General features: G+C 41.0%; 1 protein-coding gene across 4 annotated transcripts in view; it reads right to left on the reverse strand.

Moving 5' to 3' along the window:
* Positions 1 to 19,929, reverse strand: part of LOC120998061 (testis development related protein) — a 188,151-nt gene that overhangs the window by 71,198 nt on the left and 97,024 nt on the right. For 3 of the 4 annotated variants that reach the window (XM_040428530.1, XM_040428531.1, XM_040428532.1), the window contains exon 3: positions 18,064 to 18,123. The exons of the other annotated variant lie outside the window; for it this stretch is intronic. In XM_040428530.1, the coding sequence (XP_040284464.1) occupies positions 18,064 to 18,123 (60 nt within the window). The remainder of the gene's footprint in view (positions 1 to 18,063; positions 18,124 to 19,929) is intronic. 4 annotated transcript variants of the gene reach the window in all.

The following is a 19,929-nucleotide window of genomic DNA, read 5'->3' on the forward strand; positions in this document are numbered from 1 at the left end:
ACATATACACAAATGTGATGCCAGGATGGTTCTGGGCTGGCATCGGGTGCATGCATATGTGTGTCATAATAAGCACTAGTGGATGGCGCAACAGCAAGCAGAGAGGGGAGGCTGCCACGTACTGCATGCTATAGTACAGGAGGCTGGCAGAGGAAGCGTGGGCAGAGGCTGGGATGAAAGTTCCAATCACCCCCTTTCACAGTGTTTTAAATATAGGTAAATAAACAAAAAAAAAAAAGCATTGCCATGTCCAAAAATGTCTTCACTATTAAAAAATATTAATAATTTTCATTCAAAAAGGGTACCAATAAAAACTACAATTCATCCACCTGAAAAAAAGCTTCAGCTCTTTAGGCAGAAATCTAAAAAAAAGTTTTAGCTGTCAAAAAATGGTGATACAAAAGCAAATAGGTTTTTTCAAAGGTTTTATTTTAAGTAAGGGTCCATTCACACGTCCGTTGTTCTGGGTCCGCATCCGTTCCACAATTTTGCGGAACAGGTGCAAACCCATTCATTTCAATAGGGCCGCAAAAGATGTGGACAGCACACAGTGTGCTGTCCGCATGCGTAGTTCCATTCCGCGGCCCCCGCAAAATAAGATGGAACATGTCCTATTCTTATCTGCAATTGCTGACAAGAATAGGCATTTCTATCATAGGGAACTATCAAAATGCGGAACGCACACAGCTGATATCAGTGTTTTGCGGATCCGCATTTTGTGGACTGCAAAACACTAGCGGACGTCTGAATGGACGCTAAGGGAGGGGGGCCCTGTAAAAAATTTGCTGTGGGGCCCAGTCAGTTCTAGTTACGCCCCTGCATGGGGATATGCCTGATCAGTTCTTTTCCGGTATAGAGCCCCTGTGACGGAACTCTATGCCGGAAAAGAAAAACGCTAGTGTGAAAGTGAACTAAAATATTAAGTTTAAATCCCCCCTTTCCCAATTTTACCTATAAAATATATAAACAATAAATAAATAAACATATTACATAGCGCTGCGTCCGAAAAGTCCAAACTATTAAATTATTTAAAAATATCTCCTATGCGGTGAGCGCCGTAACAGACATAAATAAATAAAAACCATGCGATTCGCCATTTTTTTGTCACCTTATCACCCCCAAAAAATAGGATAGGACTGTTGGATTATGGGCCGAACGTTTCATAAAATGCACACAGCTTTTTTTGGTGTTTTTTTTTTTTTTTGCGTGGTATTGAGTATCGCAATACTTTATGGTGACTAAAGCGAATCAAAGTTTTGGTATCGAAACAACCCTATGCCGATCTGATCGGCGTAGCGTTGTCACGATGCCAAAATTTTTATTCGGTTTCGATTTGGAGACTAAAAATTTAATTTGGCTCCTAAATTTTTCAGTTCAGGAGCCAATGGCTACTAGGTATTTTTTTTTTAGTCTGGAGTACTGACTTGTTTGAATGGTTACTAATTGACAATTTAATGGTACCTCACTAAACCCAAGTATGCCACGCTATTTGATGTTATTTCTGAGGCATCAAATTAAGACAGCATACCCGGTGCTTTCTTCAACATTCTGTATAAGGTATGGTCACACAATCAGGTTTTCTGATGCAGTTTTTGAAGCAAAAACCATCAGTGGATTCAAAGAGAAGTATTATCTGGTCTTAGTACTCCCTCTCCTTTTATGATTCACACCTTATTTCGGCTTCAAAAACCACACAAAAAAAAAAGGTGTAGCAGCAACCTCAACGATCCGGGTGACAAGGCCAATAACATGTAACCAGGTCTAATCTGACCATCCCTTTGACCTAAAATGCTGTGAACCAATTAAAGTAATGTGGAAATTCTCTAAAGCAGCTCTTCTTCTAGTAAGGAAATTATTCAATTAAGAACAAAGCTGTGTCTCTGTACTGCGCTTTAGTTCTGAGGTTCAAATGAAAACAATCACCTAGCAAAATAACAATGCAATACTAAATATACAAAAAGGTGTAAAAAAGGAAATACATTCTTTAGAAGATGGAATAGTTTCTAAAATCTTAATCAATATTAAATATCTGCCATTACCAACCTTAGCCTTTGAAACGCCATTAATACTCTTCGGCACAGAGCACAAAGCATATGCTTTTGAGGTTCTATTTTTGTCACATAGCTGTTCATTTTTCCAAAAAGTATTAAAGGGTTTGTGTCACTTTAGGATATGGCATTTATCACGTAGAGAAAGTTAATACAAGGCACTTACTGATGTATTGTTATTGTCCATATTGCCTCCTTTGCTGGCTTCATCTATTTTTCAATTGCAGCTCCTATTCGGTGACTAACTCCTGGATACATGTAGTGTATAATGTGACGGAAAAATGAATCCAGCCAGCAAAGGAGGCAATATGGACAATCACAATACATTAGTAAGTGCCTTGTATTAACTTCCTCTACATGATAAATGCCACTTGCCGACGTGAGACAACCTCTTTAAATCTCAAACTCATTTTTACAACTATTTTTTTTCTGACATTTTTGGACATTAATAAAAGGCATGATGGAGGTCTTATGACAAGGCCTGCTCACAAGTTAAATAATCACACCCCTGCACACATGTAGTCAATCGGCCCACAATCACTGCCATATTTGCCCAACCCCACACGTGCAATAATTGTGCCCCTATTCATTGACCAAACCAACGTGCGTATTTCACGCACAGAATTGCCATCATCCCTACCGCTGACCCATCTGCCCAAACCACCCCCCCGCCATTCGACAATCGCCCCACCTACTACATGACCGCACCAAAATTTCATAAACCACCCCCTGCACAACAAACCCCCACCCCACCATCAGCGACACTGCTGTTGAATCTGACCCCTCTGACATCCTTCCCACCCCTGCAATAATCAGGCCCATGCTCAATGAACCAAACATCCCCCCCATGCCATTGCCCCACACCACTTCGCTGACATCTGCAAAAACACGCCCATGCAAATGCCATTACATGCCCCCATGATAGATTGAAAGATTTTATGAATATGTACAGAAAGAAAGAACGAAAAATAGAGATAGAAAGAGAGACAGAACATTTCAGTACATACCTGTTTGTGATGTGCATCCAAGATGGCTGCTGGGTTTGTAGGGGGAGGAGACATGCAGGGGGAGGTTAAATACATTCTGAGCATGGAAACGGATCCGCTTCTGACGTTTTGGTGACCGCTGATCAAGCGGATTACAGACGCAACAGAGCATACACTGATGCATTCTGAATGGATCCTTATCCTTTCAGAATGCGTTGAGGGTTAACGGAACCGTTTTGAACAGTTTGTGAGAGCCCTGAAACGGATCTCACAAACAGAATTCAAAACACCAATGTGAAAGTAGCCTTAGCTGGTAGTCTTGGATGACAAAATGGGTACCACTGAGCATTTCTATAGGCTGAGGTTTAAGCTTATATTACACTGGCAGATTGCCTGCCAGATCATTGCCAATGAGCGTTCACAGTAATGCTCGTTATTGATGATCTGGCAGTGTAGCACTGACGCAGATTACCTGACAATCATCGGGCAATTGTGATTTTTAAAACACGCTTAAAAATCATGTTTTGCTGGCGGCAGATGGTGCTATGCAAACACAATCTGCTGCTGGCAAAAAACTAGTCAGTATGGGGAAGGGCGATGGCATTAGCGACCACTTGTACGCATACTGAGGAGGAGATCGCTGCATGTAATAGCAGCATCCTCCTCCACAAACAAGCAGGCGACGCGTCCCACCTGATAATCGCCTGCTGTATCTGCTAGTGTAATACTAGTGACCTGCAGTACACTTGGAATAGCAGAAAAGACTATAGGCAGATTCATGTTATTTGGTATATACGGTAACAGTACAAAAATTAACGAGGAATAAATATGCCTGGGTCTTTAAGAATCAATAAATCGTGGTTCTGGTCACACCAGATTCCTGGTCTACGTCAGATGTAACCTTCTCTACACCAGAAAACATACAAACGTGTGGTATATAAAACCCTTTTCCGTGGGCTCCTATTGTGCAGATATACTGTATGTCAAAAATAAAGGGCCTTTTACATGTGGTGGTGATCATCCGAAAGTTCATTCTCAATCACTGTCCAGCAATCAGAAAACGGAAAGACGCTCATTTGTATTTCCTTGCATTGTTATGCAGATAAAATCACCGTTTGTCGGCAGCACAAACCGGGAATATTATACAGACAATAATGCATCCTATATAAGAAGAAAGGGGATTGAACAATTGCACACCAGTGTCAAAGATTACACAGAATCTTGAACAAACATGCAAGTGCCACTCAGACGAAAAAAATCTAACACTGATGAGAGAAAAAGGCAATGCCATTATGTAGATTCAGGAATAAAAGCAGCACAAGCAGAACAAGAAGAGCAATCAGAAATAATAAAAGGGAATTGCAGCTCAGTTATGGAATCAATACTCCGAGGATGCAGTGCTTCCTTCTGGTGAAAGATGTGGTTACAAGTTTAGGCTGTCAGTACAGATACATCTTCCATGTCGGAGGTCTCTGGGATGAAGCATTTAAGCTGCACCTCGTTTGGGAAGTTGCTAAAATGGAAATTACTGTGTGGCACTGTATAATATGTACTCCACCCCATAGGGAAAATATATTTTTAACAGGTTGCTACTGCTACGGAGGTTTATACATTCTAACAATTTATATTCCTAAACTCAAAAACAGAGAAATGGTTCACAAGGTACAAGAACATGGCTGAGGCTGGGTACCCAAGACGTACCATACCTTTTTAAAATCGTAAAAACTCAGATTAGATGCTTTTATTTCTGTATAGCATCAAGATATCGAATCTACTATCTAAATGTTACTGTTCAATGCATGGGTTAAAACATAAAATATTTTAATATATAATGAAAATAATTATAAAGTTATAATAATAACATATTATATTATGTCACTCTTCAAGTAAAAGCAATCTAAGGTTCTAAATGGGTATTCCAGCCAAGTCAAAAAGGCTTGCAATGGGTCACAAGAAGGGCTGCAACGATTAATCGACTTTATCGATAATATTCGATAACTGGATGCGTTGTCGACGAATCCAGTTATCGAATAATCACCAATTCGTTGCTATGCGGGCGGTTTTCTTTAAATTGTAATCTTTATTTTACCTTACAATGAAGCTCCATTAACAATGCAGAGCGGGCAGCGTTGTAACATCACTTACTCACGTGACACGCCTGCTCCGCCTGCGTCATTCATAAAGTGGGCAGAGCAGGCGCATCACGTGAGTGAGTGACGTCACGCCACCGCCCGCTCTGCCCGCTACCAGAGCTTCATTGTATTTGATTTTGTAAGGTATTACAGATCAATTCATAGTGCTGATTTAAAGTTTAAGTAAAAGTTACTGCAGGGTAATGGTTAAGGAATACTCTTTAGATATTGCTGTGAGCGGCGGGGCCGGTGTATTGGGACTCAGGAGACACTGTTATGGGGAGATCTGTGGATGACACATATAGCATAAGATGCTATATAGTGTCATCCACAGATATCCCTCCCCATAGCAGTGCACAGATTCCCCTCCCCATAGCAGTGCCATCCACAGATCCCCTCTATAAAAGTGCGTCAGCCACAGATCCCATCTATAAAAGTGCGTCAGCCACAGATCCCCCATAAAAGTGCGTCAGCCACAGATCCCCCATAAAAGTTAAACTTGCAAGATCATACTGGTCTATCCCAAGTACATCCACACCATCGGAACCAGTGGCGTAGGGATCGCCATAGCAACCATAGCAGTGGCTATGGGGCCCTACGCCACTAGGGGGCCCGTCCGACCGCATTCAATTTATTTATTTTTTTATTAACACACACAGACACTACACACAGGCAGTCAGGAGGTGGCGTAACTACCGGGGAAGCAGCTGCTTCGGGGCCCGACAGTTTATTTTCAAGTTAGTTAAATATCGATCAATGTCTTACTGTTCAGGCCCCCTCGCTAATGTGCTCTAATCTTATATTCTAAAGTCTCCTGATGTGTCGGGGATTCAAACCCACAACCTCCAATGTATGAGTGTATCAGAAGCAAAGCATTTACCCTCACAACCATAAAGGAGGCATTGCAACTGATTGAAAAAATTTGACACTTCTACTGTTATAGCTGGCTAAGTGTACATCTATACATATGACAGCTGCCCCAACACACCCAGCACTGCTATATCTCTATGTGACAGCTGTCCCAGCACACTCCGCTCTGCTATATCTCTATATATGAGCAGCTGTCATGTGTATAGATGTACACTTAGCCAGCTATAACAGTAGAAGTCTCATAATTTTTTAGTCAGTAGCAAGGCTTCTCTTATGGTCTTGTGGTTAGCTGCTCTGCCTCTGATACAGAAAGGTCGTGGGTTCGAATCCCAGCAGAAACCTTTTCTGAAATACAAGCAGTGACTCCATATATGGACATACAGGGCGGGACACAATACAGGGAGGGACACAGGAAGAGGCTGCATCGCATCGCTGACATGGAGGTAAGTAGAAGTGTTTATTTTTATTTTTTTAATACCCGACTGTTACTGCCATGGGGGAGCGGGGGGCACTTGATACTGGCACCTGGGGGGGGGGGGGGGGGTTGGCACCTGATACTGACTGGCACATGGGGGGGGAGGCACCTGATACTGTGGATGGCACTGTTTAGGGGAGAGGGATCTGTGTATGGCACTATTTAGGGGAGGGGGATCTGTGGATGGCACTATTTAGGGGAGGGGGATCTGTTGATGGCACTGTTTAGGGGAGGGGGATCTGATGATGGCACTATTTAGGGGAGGGGGATCTGTGGATGGCACTGTTTAGGGGAGAGGGATCTTTGGATGGCACTATTTAGGGGAGGGGGATCTGTGGATGGCACTATTTAGGGGAGGGGGGATCTGTGGATGGCACTATTTAGGGGAGGGGGATCTGTGGATGGCACTATTTAGGGGAGGGGGATCTGTGGATGGCACTATTTAGGGGAGGGGCATAAATTTTTTTGCTATGGGGCCCATGCATTTCTAGCTACGCCCCTGATCGGAACGTCTCTTCTCTGCTACAGGCAACATAGCGTTGTCTTTTTTTACATTGTAATGCAAAATTTTTATAATTATGTAACTCCTAAATTTGTTTTAATATGGTTTTCGAACATAATTTTTAAAGTACAATCATATACACCCCTTTTTTGTCATTTTTTTGTTTTTTCCTGATTAATCGATGAAATTATAGACAATCGATTATTCAAATAATTGTTAGCTGCAGCCCTAGTTACAAGTGCTGTATAAAATACATTTAAAAAAACAAAAAACACAGGCTTATACTCACCTGACTGACCCCCCCCCCAACCACTGTCATTCCGATAGTACCCAGATGTCTGCCGCACTCAGTTTCCTGCTCACGTCCCGACAAAGCAGCAAATGGATAGGAATTCCGCTCAGCCAATCAGCGGTTCATCACTGCAGCCAGTGACTGGTTGCGTGACATTCACAGCCATTTTCTGCTGTGTTGAGATGAAAGCAGTAGCTATTCGTATCCCACTGCAAACCTTTTTTTAATTTAGTTGGAATACCCCATTGCAATTCTTAAATGAACATAGCTATGTTAAAATAAGCATTTCACTTGCCTTTCTATTTTGGAAATCAAATCTATCTTAAACCCTTCAGGACCCTGCCATTTTTCATCTTAAGAACCAGGACATTTTTTGCAAAACTGACATGTGTCACTTTATGTGGTGATTACTTTAAAACGTTTTTACTTATCAAGGCCATTCTGAGACTGTTTTCTCGTCACATATTGTACTTCATGACAGTGGTAAAATTGAGTCATAAAAAAAAAAATTATTTATAAAAAAAAAATTCCAAATTTACAAATAAATTGGAAAAATTTCCAAATTTCTATTTCTCTACTTTTATAATAGATAATAATACCTCCAAAAATAGTTATTACTTTACATTCCCCATATGTCTACTACATGTTTAGATCATTTTGTGAATGCAATTTTATTTTTTAGGGACGTTAGAAGGCTAAGAAGCAAATCTTGAAATTTTTCAAAACCCACTTTTTAATCCCTTAGGCCTCTTTCACACGGGCGTTGCGGGAAAATGTGCGGGTGCGTTGCGGGAACACCCGCGATTTTTCCGCGCGAGTGCAAGACATTGTAATGCGTTTTGCACTCGCGTGAGAAAAATCACGCATGTTTGGTACCCAAACCCGAACTTCTTCACAGAAGTTCGGGCTTGGGTTAGGTGTTGTGTAGATTTTATTTTCCCTTATAACATGGTTATAAGGGAAAATAATAGAATTCTGAATACAGAATGCATAGTAGGTGATCAATTGAGGGTTTAAAAAAAAATAAAAAAAATTAACTCACCTTCTCCTCTTGTTCGCGTAGTTCCAGTCTCTTCTTTACTTCTCAAAAGATGAACTATCGGCTAGGACCTGTGGTGAAGTCAGATCACATGCTCCAATCACATGGTCCATCACCACGGTGATGTACCATGTGATTGGAGCATGTGATCTGACGTCACCAAAGGTCCTTTAGCCGATAGTTCATCTTTTGAGAAGTAAAGAAGAGACGGGAACTACGCGAACAAGAGGAGAAGGCGAGTTAATTTTTTTTTTTTTTTTTTTAACCCTCAAATGATCACCTACTATGCATTCTGTATTCAGAATGCTATTATTTTCCCTTATAACCATGTGATAAGGGAAAATAATACAGTTTATAGACTGTCACCTAGCAACCAGGCGTGAAAATCGCACCGCATCCGCACTTGCTTGCGGATGCTTGCGATTTTCACGCAACCCCATTCACTTCTATGGGGCCTGCGTTGCGTGAAAAACGCAGAATATAGAGCATGCTGCGATTTTTACGCAATGCATAAGTGATGCGTGAAAATCACCGCTCATCTGAACAGCCCCATAGAAATGAATGGGTCGGTATTCAGTGCGGGTGCAATGCGTTCACCTCACGCATCGCATCCGCGCGGAATACTCGCCCGTGTGAAAGGGGCCTTAAGGACTCAGCCCTATTTCACCTTCATTTTTTGCAAATCTGACCAGTGTCATTTTATGTGGTGATAACTTTAAAACGCTTTTACTTATCCAGGCCATTCTGAGATAGTTTTTTTGTCATATATTGTACTTCATAACACTGGTAAAAATGGGAGTAAAAAAATAAATCATTTTTATTTATAAAAAAAAATACCAAAATTTAGGAAAAATTTGAAAATTTCCAAGTTTCAATTTCTCTACTTCTATAATACATAGTAATACCTCCAAAAATAGCTATTCGTTTACATTCCCCATATGTCTACTTCATGTTTGGATCATTTTGGGAATGCCATTTTATTTTTTGGGGACGTTACAAGGCTTAGTTTAGATGCAAATCTTGAAAATTTTCAAAAACCCACTTTTTAGGGACCAGTTTAGGTCTGAAGTCACTTTGTGAGGCTTACATAATAGAAACCACCCAAAAGTGACCCCATTCTAGAAACTACACCCCTCAAGGTATTCAAAACTGATTTTACAAACATTATTAACCCTTTAGGTGTTCCCCAAGAGTTGATGGCAAATGGAGATGAAATTTTAGAATTTCAATTTTTTGCCAAATTTTCCATTTTAATCCATTTTTTCCACTAACAAAGCAAGGGTTAAACAGCCAAACAAAACGCTATATTTATTGCCCTGACTCTGCAGTTTACAGAAACACCTGATATGTGGTCGTGCACCACTCTACGGCCCCATGTCAGGGCGTAGAGGGAAAGGAACGCCGTGTGGTTTTTGGAAGGCAGATTTCGCTGGACTAGTTTATTTACACCATGTCCCATTTGAAGCCCCCTGATGCACACCTAGAGTAGAAACTCCAAAAACGTGACCCCATTTTGGAAACCACGGGATAAGGTGGCAGTTTTTTTGGTACTATTTTAGGGTACATATGATTTTTGGTTGCTCTATATTACACTTTTACATTTATATTACACAAAAAATAGAAATTCTGAAATTTCATCTCCATTTGCCATTGACTCTTGTGGAACACTTAAAGGGTTAACAAAGTTTATAAAATCAGTTTTGAATACCTTGAGGGGTGTAGTTTCTTAAATGGGGTCACTTTTTGGAGTTTCTACTCTAGGGGTGCATCAGGGGGGCTTCAAATGGGACATGGTGTCAAAAAACAAGTCCAGCAAAAACTGCCATGCAAAATCCATATGGCATTCCTTTCCTTCTGCGCCCTGCTGTGTGCCCGTACAGAGGTTTACGACCACATATGGGGTGTTTCTGTAAACTAAAGAATCAGGGCAATAAATATTGAGTTTTGTTTGGCTGTTAACCCTTGCTTTGTTACGGGAAAAAATTGATTAAAATGGAAAATTTGCCAAAAAATACCTGTTTTGGCACAGTTTTTATTTTTTATTATTTACAACGTTCATCTGACAGATTAGATCATGTACTATTTTTTTAGAGCAGGTTGTTGCGGACGGAGGGATACCTAATATGTTCACTTTTTTAAATTTAAGCTTTACAAAAAGAAATCAATCATTTTAGTGTCTCCATAGTCAGAGCCATATATTTTTTTATTTTTTGGGCGATTGTCTTAGTTAGGGTCTCATTTTTTGCAGGATGAGATGACTGTTTTAATGGTATGATTTTGGGGTACATATGACTTTTTTGATCACTTTTATTACCTTTTTTTGGAAGTAAGGTGACAAAATTATGGCTTTTTTTACACCATTTTTATTTTTTATTTTTACGTTGTTCATCTGAGGGGTTAGATCATGTGATATTTTTATAGAGCAGGTTCTTACGGACATGGCAATACCTAATATGTGTACCTTTTTTTATTTATTAAAGGTTTTACACAATAATATCATTTTTAAAAAAAAAAAAAAAAAAAACATTTTAGTGTCTCCATAGTCTGAGAGCCATAGTTTTTTTTATTTGTTAGGCCATTGTCTCATGTAGGGGCTCATTATTTGCGGGATGAGACGACGGTTTGAATGGTACTATTTTGGCGTACATACGACTTTTGATCACTTTTACAACCTTTTTTTGGAAGTAAGGTGAGCAAAATTTCAATTTCATCAGAGTTTTTATTTTTTATGGCGTTCACCGTGCGGGGAATGTAACATGACCGTTTTATAGATCAGGTCGTTACGGACGCGGTGATATATAACATGTGTAGGGAATTTTTATTTTATTTTTTTTAATCAGGGATAAATGTGTTTTTTTTATTTTTACTTTTTTTCACTTTAACATTTTTTTTTTACCCAGACCCACTTGGTTCTTGAAGATCCAGTGGGTCTGATGTCTGTATAATACAGTACACTATATAAATGTACTGCACTGTATTTCACTCACACTTTGTCTGAACAGATCTCTGCCTTTAGCACAGATCTGTTCAGCACCATGGACAGCAGGATGCCTGAGAAGGCGTCCTGTTGCCATGGGAACCTTCCCCGTCTGCCACAACTGAGCAGACGGAGAAGTGGAGGGAGGAGGGCTCCCTCCCTCTGTCACCCCATCCTGTTCGAGGGCTGCAAAGGCACAGCAGCCCCCCGATGGGAGAGGGAGGGAGCTCCCTCCCTCTTCACCTCTTCCATACAGCGGTCCCTACGGACCGCAGCATGGAAGGGGTTAAAACGGCGGACATCTGCACAGATGTCAGCAGTTTGAATCGGAGTGTCAGCAATGAGCTGACACACTGATTCAACCACTCGGCCATCCTGAAAATAAACGGAGTGCGGGCCCGTACAGCAGTTTACGACCACATATAGGGTGTTTCTGTAAACTACATGTAGTTTCTAAAATGTGGTCATTTTTGGGTAGTTTCTATTATGTAAGCCTCACAAAGTGACTTCAGACGTGAACTGGTCCTTAACCCCTTAAGGACTTAGGACGTATCGGTATGCCCTGTTTCCCGAGTCCTTAAGGTCCCAGGACGTACCTGTATGTCCTGTGTAGTTTTGATCACTGCCGCACGGCCGGCAGTGATCGTAACAGGGTTGATGTTCCTGGAGGGATACACCAAATGGAAAAAGATTTAGGAAAACTAGAGCAATGGTCAAAAATCTGGCAACCCAAACTTAATGTTGATTAGTGCAAGATAATGCACCTGGGGCGTAAAAACCAAAGAGCAGAATATAAAATCAGTGATACAGTCCTAACCTCAGTATCTGAGGAAAGTGATTTAGGGGTCATTATTTCAGAAGACTTAAAGGTAGGCAGACAATGTCACAGAGCAGCAGGAAATGCTAGCAGAATGCTTGGGTGTATAGGGAAAGGCATTACCAGTAGAAAGAGGGAGGTACTCATGCCGCTCTACAGAGCACTAGTGAGACCTCATTTGGAGTATTGTGCTCAGTACTGGAGACCATATCTCCAGAAGGATATTGATAATTTGGAGAGAGTTCAGAGAAGAGCTACTAAACTGGTACATGGATTACAGGATAAAACTTACCAGGAAAGATTAAAGGACCTTAACATGTATAGCTTGGAAGAAAGACGAGACAGAGGGGATATGATAGAAACTTTTAAATACATAAAGGGAATAAACAAGGTAAAAGAGGAGAGAATATTTAAAAGAAGAAAAACTGCTACAAGAGGACATAGTTTTAAATTAGAGGGGCAAAGGTTTAAAAGTAATATCAGGAAGTATTACTTTACTGGGAGAGTAGTGGATGCATGGAATAGCCTTCCTGCAGAAGTGGTAGCTGCAAATACAGTGAAGGAGTTTAAGCATGCATGGGATAGGCATAAGGCCATCCTTCATATAAGGTAGGGCCAGGGGCTATTCATAGTATTCAGTATATTGGGCAGACTAGATGGGCCAAATGGTTCTTATCTGCCGAGACATTCTATGTGCTGCACTTTTAGTGATGTAAGGTGACCAAAAAATGGTTTATTTAGCACAGTTTTTATTTTATTTTTACTTGAAACTTAAAAAAAAATAATAATAATTTTTCACTAAATTTTTTTGTCCCACTCTAACTTTAGGGGGTCTGATCCCCACTTCTGTATTGTCATGCATTGGCTGTAAGTGTATTACACACTTTAATACACTTACAGCTTCCTACCTGTGAGATCCAGGGGGCTGGATCTCACAGGCTGTCCCGGAAGGCAACCACGATGCCCAAGGAAGGCATTGTGCTGGCTTCCATGCCATTGGGTCCCCATCACAGCAGCACGGGGTCCCAATGGCAGCTCCGATACCCGCAAGGACATTGCATGTGACCGCAGGCCATGAAGGGTTACCCGCCCGTTCATCTGTCACCCGCCCGATCACAGCGCTGTACATGTACGGCGCTGGTCCTTAAGTCACGGACATCTGCGCCGTACATGTACGATGCGGGTCCTCTTCGGGTTAAAAGGCTTTTCCCAGATTTTTATACTGATTAGCTATCTTCAGGATAGGTCATCAATACCTGATCAGTGGGGATCTGACAACCGGGACCTCCGACGATGAGCTGTTTGAAGGCATCAGCTGTGCTTAATATCGCAGCTCAGCCCCATTTACTTCTATGGGGCTGAGCTGCGCCTAGGCCACGTGACAGATGAACGTAGGTCAGAGTAACAGTTTGTAAGGCTGAAAAAAAATACCTCTGTCCATCCAGTTCATTCTGTTATCCTGGAAGCTGATCCAGAGAAAGGCAAAAAAAACAAAAAAAAACATATGGAGGTAGAAGCCAATTTTCCTCATTTTAGGGGGAATAAATTCCTTCCCGACTCTAATCAGGCAATCAGAATAACTCCCTGGATCAACGACCCCTCTCTAGTAGCTATAGCCTGTAATATTATTACACTCCAGAAATACATCCAGGCCCCTCTTGAACTCTTTTAGTGAACTCACCATCACCACCTCCTCAGGCAGAGAGTTCCATAGTCTCACCATAAATAATCCTCTTCTACGTTTGTGTACAAACCTTCTTTCCTCCAGACGCAGAGAATGTCCCCTTGTCACAGTCACGGGGATAAATAGATGATGGGAGAGATCTCTGTACTGACCCTTGATATATTTATACATGGTTATTAGATCTCCCCTCAGTCGTTTTTTTTCTAAAGTGAATAATCCAAATTTTGATAATCTTTCAGGATACTATAGTCCACCCATTCCAGTTATTACTTTAGTTGCCCTCCTCTGAACCTTCTCCAGCTCTGCTATGTCTGCCTTGTTCACAAGAGCCCAGAACTGTACACAGTACTCCATGTGTGGTCTGACTAGTGATTTGTAAAGTGGCAGGACTATGTTCTCATCACGGGCATCTATGCCCCTTTTGATGCAACCCATTATCTTATTGACCTTGGCAGCAGCTGCCTGACACTGGTTTCTACAGTTTAGTTTGCTGTTCAATAAAATTCCTAGGTCCTTTTCCATGTCAGTGTTACCCAGTGTTTTACCATAGTATGTACAGGTGACTTGCATTATTCCAGATACTGATTAAATTAATTTGACATGACCGATCCCTCACAAAGCCATGCTGATATGGCGTTATTTGCTTATTTTCATTGAGGTACTCCAAGATAGCATCTCTTCGAAAACCTTCAAACAGTTTACCCAATGACATGTGTTGAACATAACGGCCCATAGTTTCCGGGCTCTGTTTTTTACCCCTTTTTGAATATTGGCACCACATTTGCTAAGTGCCAGTCCTGTGGTAGGCTCCCTGTCAGTATAGAGTCATTAAATATCAGAAATAAGGGTCGGCCTATGACATTACTTAATTCTCTTAGGTTACGGGCGTGTACATCATCTGGTCCCGGCTATTTGTCTTTTTTATTTCTTTTTAAGATGCCACAGCACTTCTTCCTGGGTCAGATAAGTCACTTTTAATGGGGAATTTACTTTTACATTCTGCATTTCATGTGACAGTTTATTTTCCTCAGTGAATGCAGTGGAGAAAGAAAAAAACTGGGGCGACACGTTCAGGTTTATACTTTCTACTATTTATATAATTGAAGAACATTGTAGGGTTAGTTTTACGCTCTTTGGCAACGAATCGCTGTCTCTAGTTTGGATGTTCGTCTTTTACATATTCTTTTTCCTTATAGTTTTTCAATGTTTCCTCGCTACCCTCCTGTTTTAGTGATTTAAATGCTTTCTTTTTGCCATTTATTGCTTCCTTTACATTTCTATTTATCCACATTGTTTTTTCTTGTTCCTCATCGTTTTATTCCCATAAGGTATAATATTAATAATAATAATTTTATTTATATAGCGCCACCATATTCTGCAGCGCTTTACAATTCAGAAGGTTCATGTACAAAACAAAAAAAGACAAAGTTACTGGCTAATATATAACTGAAACACTAGGAGTAAGGGCCCTGCTCACAAGAGCTTACAACCTATGAGGAAGTAGGGGGTGACACAAAAGGGTATGTACCTCTTACAATTAGAGTTTAGGATTGCTTTTAATATCCCAATTTATGGCTACATTTTTAATTTTGAGGACTTTGTCCCAGTTGTTAGGCCTATGGCCTCTCTTACTTGGCTAAATTTAACTTTTTTGAAGTGTGGTATTTTTGTTTCTCCCTGTAGAAACGCTCGTTTGAAGGATAATTGGAAGGCTATTACTTTATGGTCACTATTTCCCAGGTGTCCCTCAACCTGCACATCTGTTGTTCTGTCAGGTCTATTCGTTAATACGAAGTCCAGTATGGCCGTCCCTCTAGTCGGGTCCTGAACCAGTTGGGAAAGGTAATGGTCTTTGGTTATTTCCAAGAACATGTTTCCTTTATGAGATATACAGGTTTCAGTTTCCGAGTCTATATATGGGTAGTTGAAGTCCCCCATAATAACCACCTCATTATGATTTGCCGCCTCGTCTATCTCGTTTAGTAGCAGATTTTCTGTGGACTCTGGTATATTAGGTGGTTTATAATAAACTCCTATTAGTAATTTATTATTGTTTTTGTCTCCATACAATTTCTATCCACAGTGACTCCACATGTTCATGTCCATCACTTATATCTTCCCAGACTATGGGCTATAGACAGGACTTTACATAAAGGCAAACCCCTCCCCCTCTCCGGTTTTGCCAATTTTTCCTAAACAAACTGTAACCCTGTACCTTAACCGCCCAGTCATAGCTATCATCCAGCCATGTCTCAGTTATTCCCACTACGTCATAGTCCTCCTCACACATCACCAATTTCAGTTCACCAGTTTTACATACAATTAAGACGTTTTTGTATATTTCTTACCCTACACCAGTGATGGTGAACTTTTAGAGACCGAGTGCCCAAACTGCAACCCAAAGCCCTCTTTATCGCCAAGGGCCAACACAGCAATTTAATCTGAATACCAATATAGTATATCTTCCATGTACTTTATTATTTACCTATAATTTGTTAGGCTACTTTCACATTAGCGGCAGGACGGATCAACAGGCTGTTCACCCTGTCTGATCCGTCCTGCCGACGGACTGCCGCTCCGTCCCCATTGACTATGCAGTGCATGGCGAGAGGCCGCCGGACTAAAAGTACTGCATGTCAGACATTTTAGTCCGGCGGCCTCTCGCCATGCTGCGCCGACGCTCCGCCCCCATTATAGTCAATTGGGACGGAGCGGCAGTCCCGCAGCTTGGCGAAATATGATACTGTGAGCATCGGGCCGCCCACGGGGCTATTGTTCCGCACTCATATGATCATATTAGTGCAGGACAATAGTCCCGCAGGTGGCCCAATGCACACAGTATTGTAGTAACCTATGATGCTGTGCGCACGATGTATGCTGCTCCGGGACATATGGCCCACTCACGGACCGTATGTCTCGGAGGGCATACGGTCGTGTGCATGAGACCCAATTCAATAAAATGTATCTGTATAGCACCATCTGCTGTTTATTCTTTTTCTTATTTCTTGCCCGCTTCACTGAGCTGGTTGAATCTGCTCAATGTAAATCTTCAAAGGTCACCAGCAATATGCCCTGGTGACTGCTAGAGAGCTGCAGCAGAAAGGACACCCCCTCCCCAAAAGACCCCCACTCCAAGGTGCCAGGCTGGAGTGAATTTAGGGGAACAGTTGGAGCAGTACATGTGCAGTACAGGGCTGGCTCTAGCTTTGTTAGAAAGAGATTGTCATATGCTATTGCCATTTTTTACATCAATCATGGCATAACCCCTTTAACAAAATAGGCGCATCTCACTCTGGCGCACACGGGATCAAGACTAGAGTATGGGAACGAGTGTCTCCGGTCGTCTGTCCTGCTGAAAAACTGGATTCTGATGGAAAACTTATGGCACATATGGGCTTTTGAAAGGAAAGGGATAGTCAAGCATGATATGAACAGGCCTCTTAATTATGGTTCAGAATTAAAAATCCACCATCAATTCATCTTCGATTTGTGTTTTAATCATAGTAGTGGCTGTTTGCAAAGGTGATAGGTGATGCTATTTCAGATAAAAAAAAATAAATAAATATGGAAATAAAATAGATAACGAGCAAGTGCAGTCTTGGAACAAGCTGAACAGATGAAAAAGATAAAACCCACTGATGACTTACAGGACATATACTGTACAACATGCCTCCCAAGTGTCCCTCTTTTGTATGGACAGTCCCTCCGTGCATAAATTTACTTAAATGCTCCTTACTAAAGTATCTGTATGGTTTCTACCTGTATATTAGACCATAACTTCATTATTTGGAGCAATTTGGACATTAAAATAGCTATAATCTAATGATTCTGCTAATATTAAAATGGATATTTAAGCGCAAGAAAATAAAATAAAATAAAAATTGTTCCAGGGGCTCCACATGCTGTAACATTTTTTTAAGAACTTACACTCACCTAACCGATCCCCAGCTGCTGCAGTTCTGACGGATTCATTAATTATACTTTGGGCGGCGTTAGAGGCGTGGCCTAGTATGAATAAAATTGTCCTGACGCGCACAGCACATATTGTCCATCTTTGTGATTTTCAAAAGTTGGGAGGTATGGTATAAGTGTGCATACACTACCAGGGATGGATCGTTACAGCATTAAGTTTTGTTATCTGCACACTTAATCTAATTGGAAATACAATAAACTAAATATAATGCAAGTCATAATAGGTGCTTCTTGAAAGAAAAGGCCATAAAGGAAACCACAAGACATACCTTTGTAGCAAGTTGTGACACGGGAGATTGAAGGTCGGCTTGGAGTAACTGGTCTTTATTCTAAAAAGAGAGATTTAGCGGTTATCCAATTAGCAGAACATTTCGGGATATTTTACTTTAGATCATGCTAATCTTGCCAACAGCTCTGCAATTATTAGTTTTAAAGGCTTGAAAATGGGGACACAAATAGTGTAGCAGATGGGTCCCTTGAAAATATCTTACACATATCATTATTAACCCTAACAGATCAAGGTATAAGTGATATTACAAGAATACAATCTGAAATTAACTTGGCTTGCTGGTCGCTTTTTATATCATTTTTTGGGAGGTGAAGTCACAAAAAAAGCAGTTTGGTGTCATTTTTCTATTTTGTTTTTCAAACCGTTCACTTGATGGGGTAGATCATGGGATATTTTTATAGATAAGGTCGTTACGGACGCAGCAAGTAATTTTTTTTATTTACGCCGTTCACTTGATGGGGTAGATCATGAGATACTTTTGTAGAGCCAGTTGTTACGGATGTGGCAATACCAAATATGTATTTTTTTACGTTTTATACAATAAGAGCAATTTTTGTGTTTTTCTGGCTATGGTCTTGTGTGGGGGCTCATTTTTTGCAGGATAAGAGGACGTTTTTATTGCTACCATTTTAGGGTACATACGACTTTTTGATCAATTAACATACCATGGGTTATGGATGGGGGTAACAAATCTTTTTTGACATAAGGTTTATTTTATTTTTTTACAGCTCCTGATGGAGTAGTGGTGAGTAGTGATATTTTAAGAGCCGATCGTTACAGACGCAGTGATACCAAATATGTCTATTTTATTTGTTTTTTAACATTAACATTTTTAAATGGCTTACGGTAATTGGGGGAAATTTATTATTATTTTTTTTTACATGTGAAACGTTCTTTTTTTTATTTTATACTTTGTGTCCCCCATACAAGACCTCTGGGGGGACATTTAACTTAACTTTTTTTTTCACTATTGATTTTTCCTGTAACTGGGGCTGACATAGTAGCACCAGTTACAGGGGAAATACACCCCCAGAGAGGCTTTACAGCAATATACTGTGCTGTACAGCCTCAGTGCAGGGCTGGTCGTCGTCTATGGAAGATCCGACAGCTCCTGCCCCCCCTTCCCCCGGACCTCACATGACCACCGGGACGGGACAGGAAGCAGCACATCACTTCCTTGCTGTATACATAGCGCTCGGTGAGCAGTGTGTATACAGCGATTTAGAAGGCAGGGACACCCAGGAAAAGTCCCTGCCTTCTCTCTGGGGTGCCCTGCTGTCACTGACAGCGGGGCCCCCGCTCGGCAGCTGCACGATTAGCGTGCAGCTGTGATCTCTGAAAAGACGTTCTAAAACCTCCGATCAGAGATGAACCCGACCGTCCAGGACGTTTATAGTCAATGGGCGGTCGGGAAGTAGCTAAACAAAATAAAAAATCTCTCTACCATATGTTGTCTTTTTTTTTTAGAGGTATTGCAATGCATTTAACCACAAATGGTCAAAGTTCCCTATAAAACAAAAAGTGAATAAAAGAAAACCGTACAGTTAAAAATCCAAGCAATGGAAAGGGTTTCTAACCTGGTCCAGACCTTTTCTTATAGATAAGCTTTAAAGGGGTTGTCCGAGATCAAAATTATTTTTTAAAAACAGTTTACTCACTATTACTAGCCGAGTCAAGGTTCCCCAGATGTATTTAGGTCGTTTTTACACTGCTGCATGGCTCCTACGGTCCCCAACAGATTGTTGACATAGTTGTTTATCTGTGCGATCACTTCCTGCCGCACTGCACTGTGGGTCCCAGCGCAGCACGGCATCTCCCACTTTCTACAGTCTAACATCTCGTCCCT

The sequence above is a fragment of the Bufo bufo genome, chromosome 4, assembly GCF_905171765.1.
Source record: "Bufo bufo chromosome 4, aBufBuf1.1, whole genome shotgun sequence".
In the NCBI taxonomy this organism is placed as follows: Eukaryota; Metazoa; Chordata; class Amphibia; order Anura; family Bufonidae; genus Bufo; species Bufo bufo.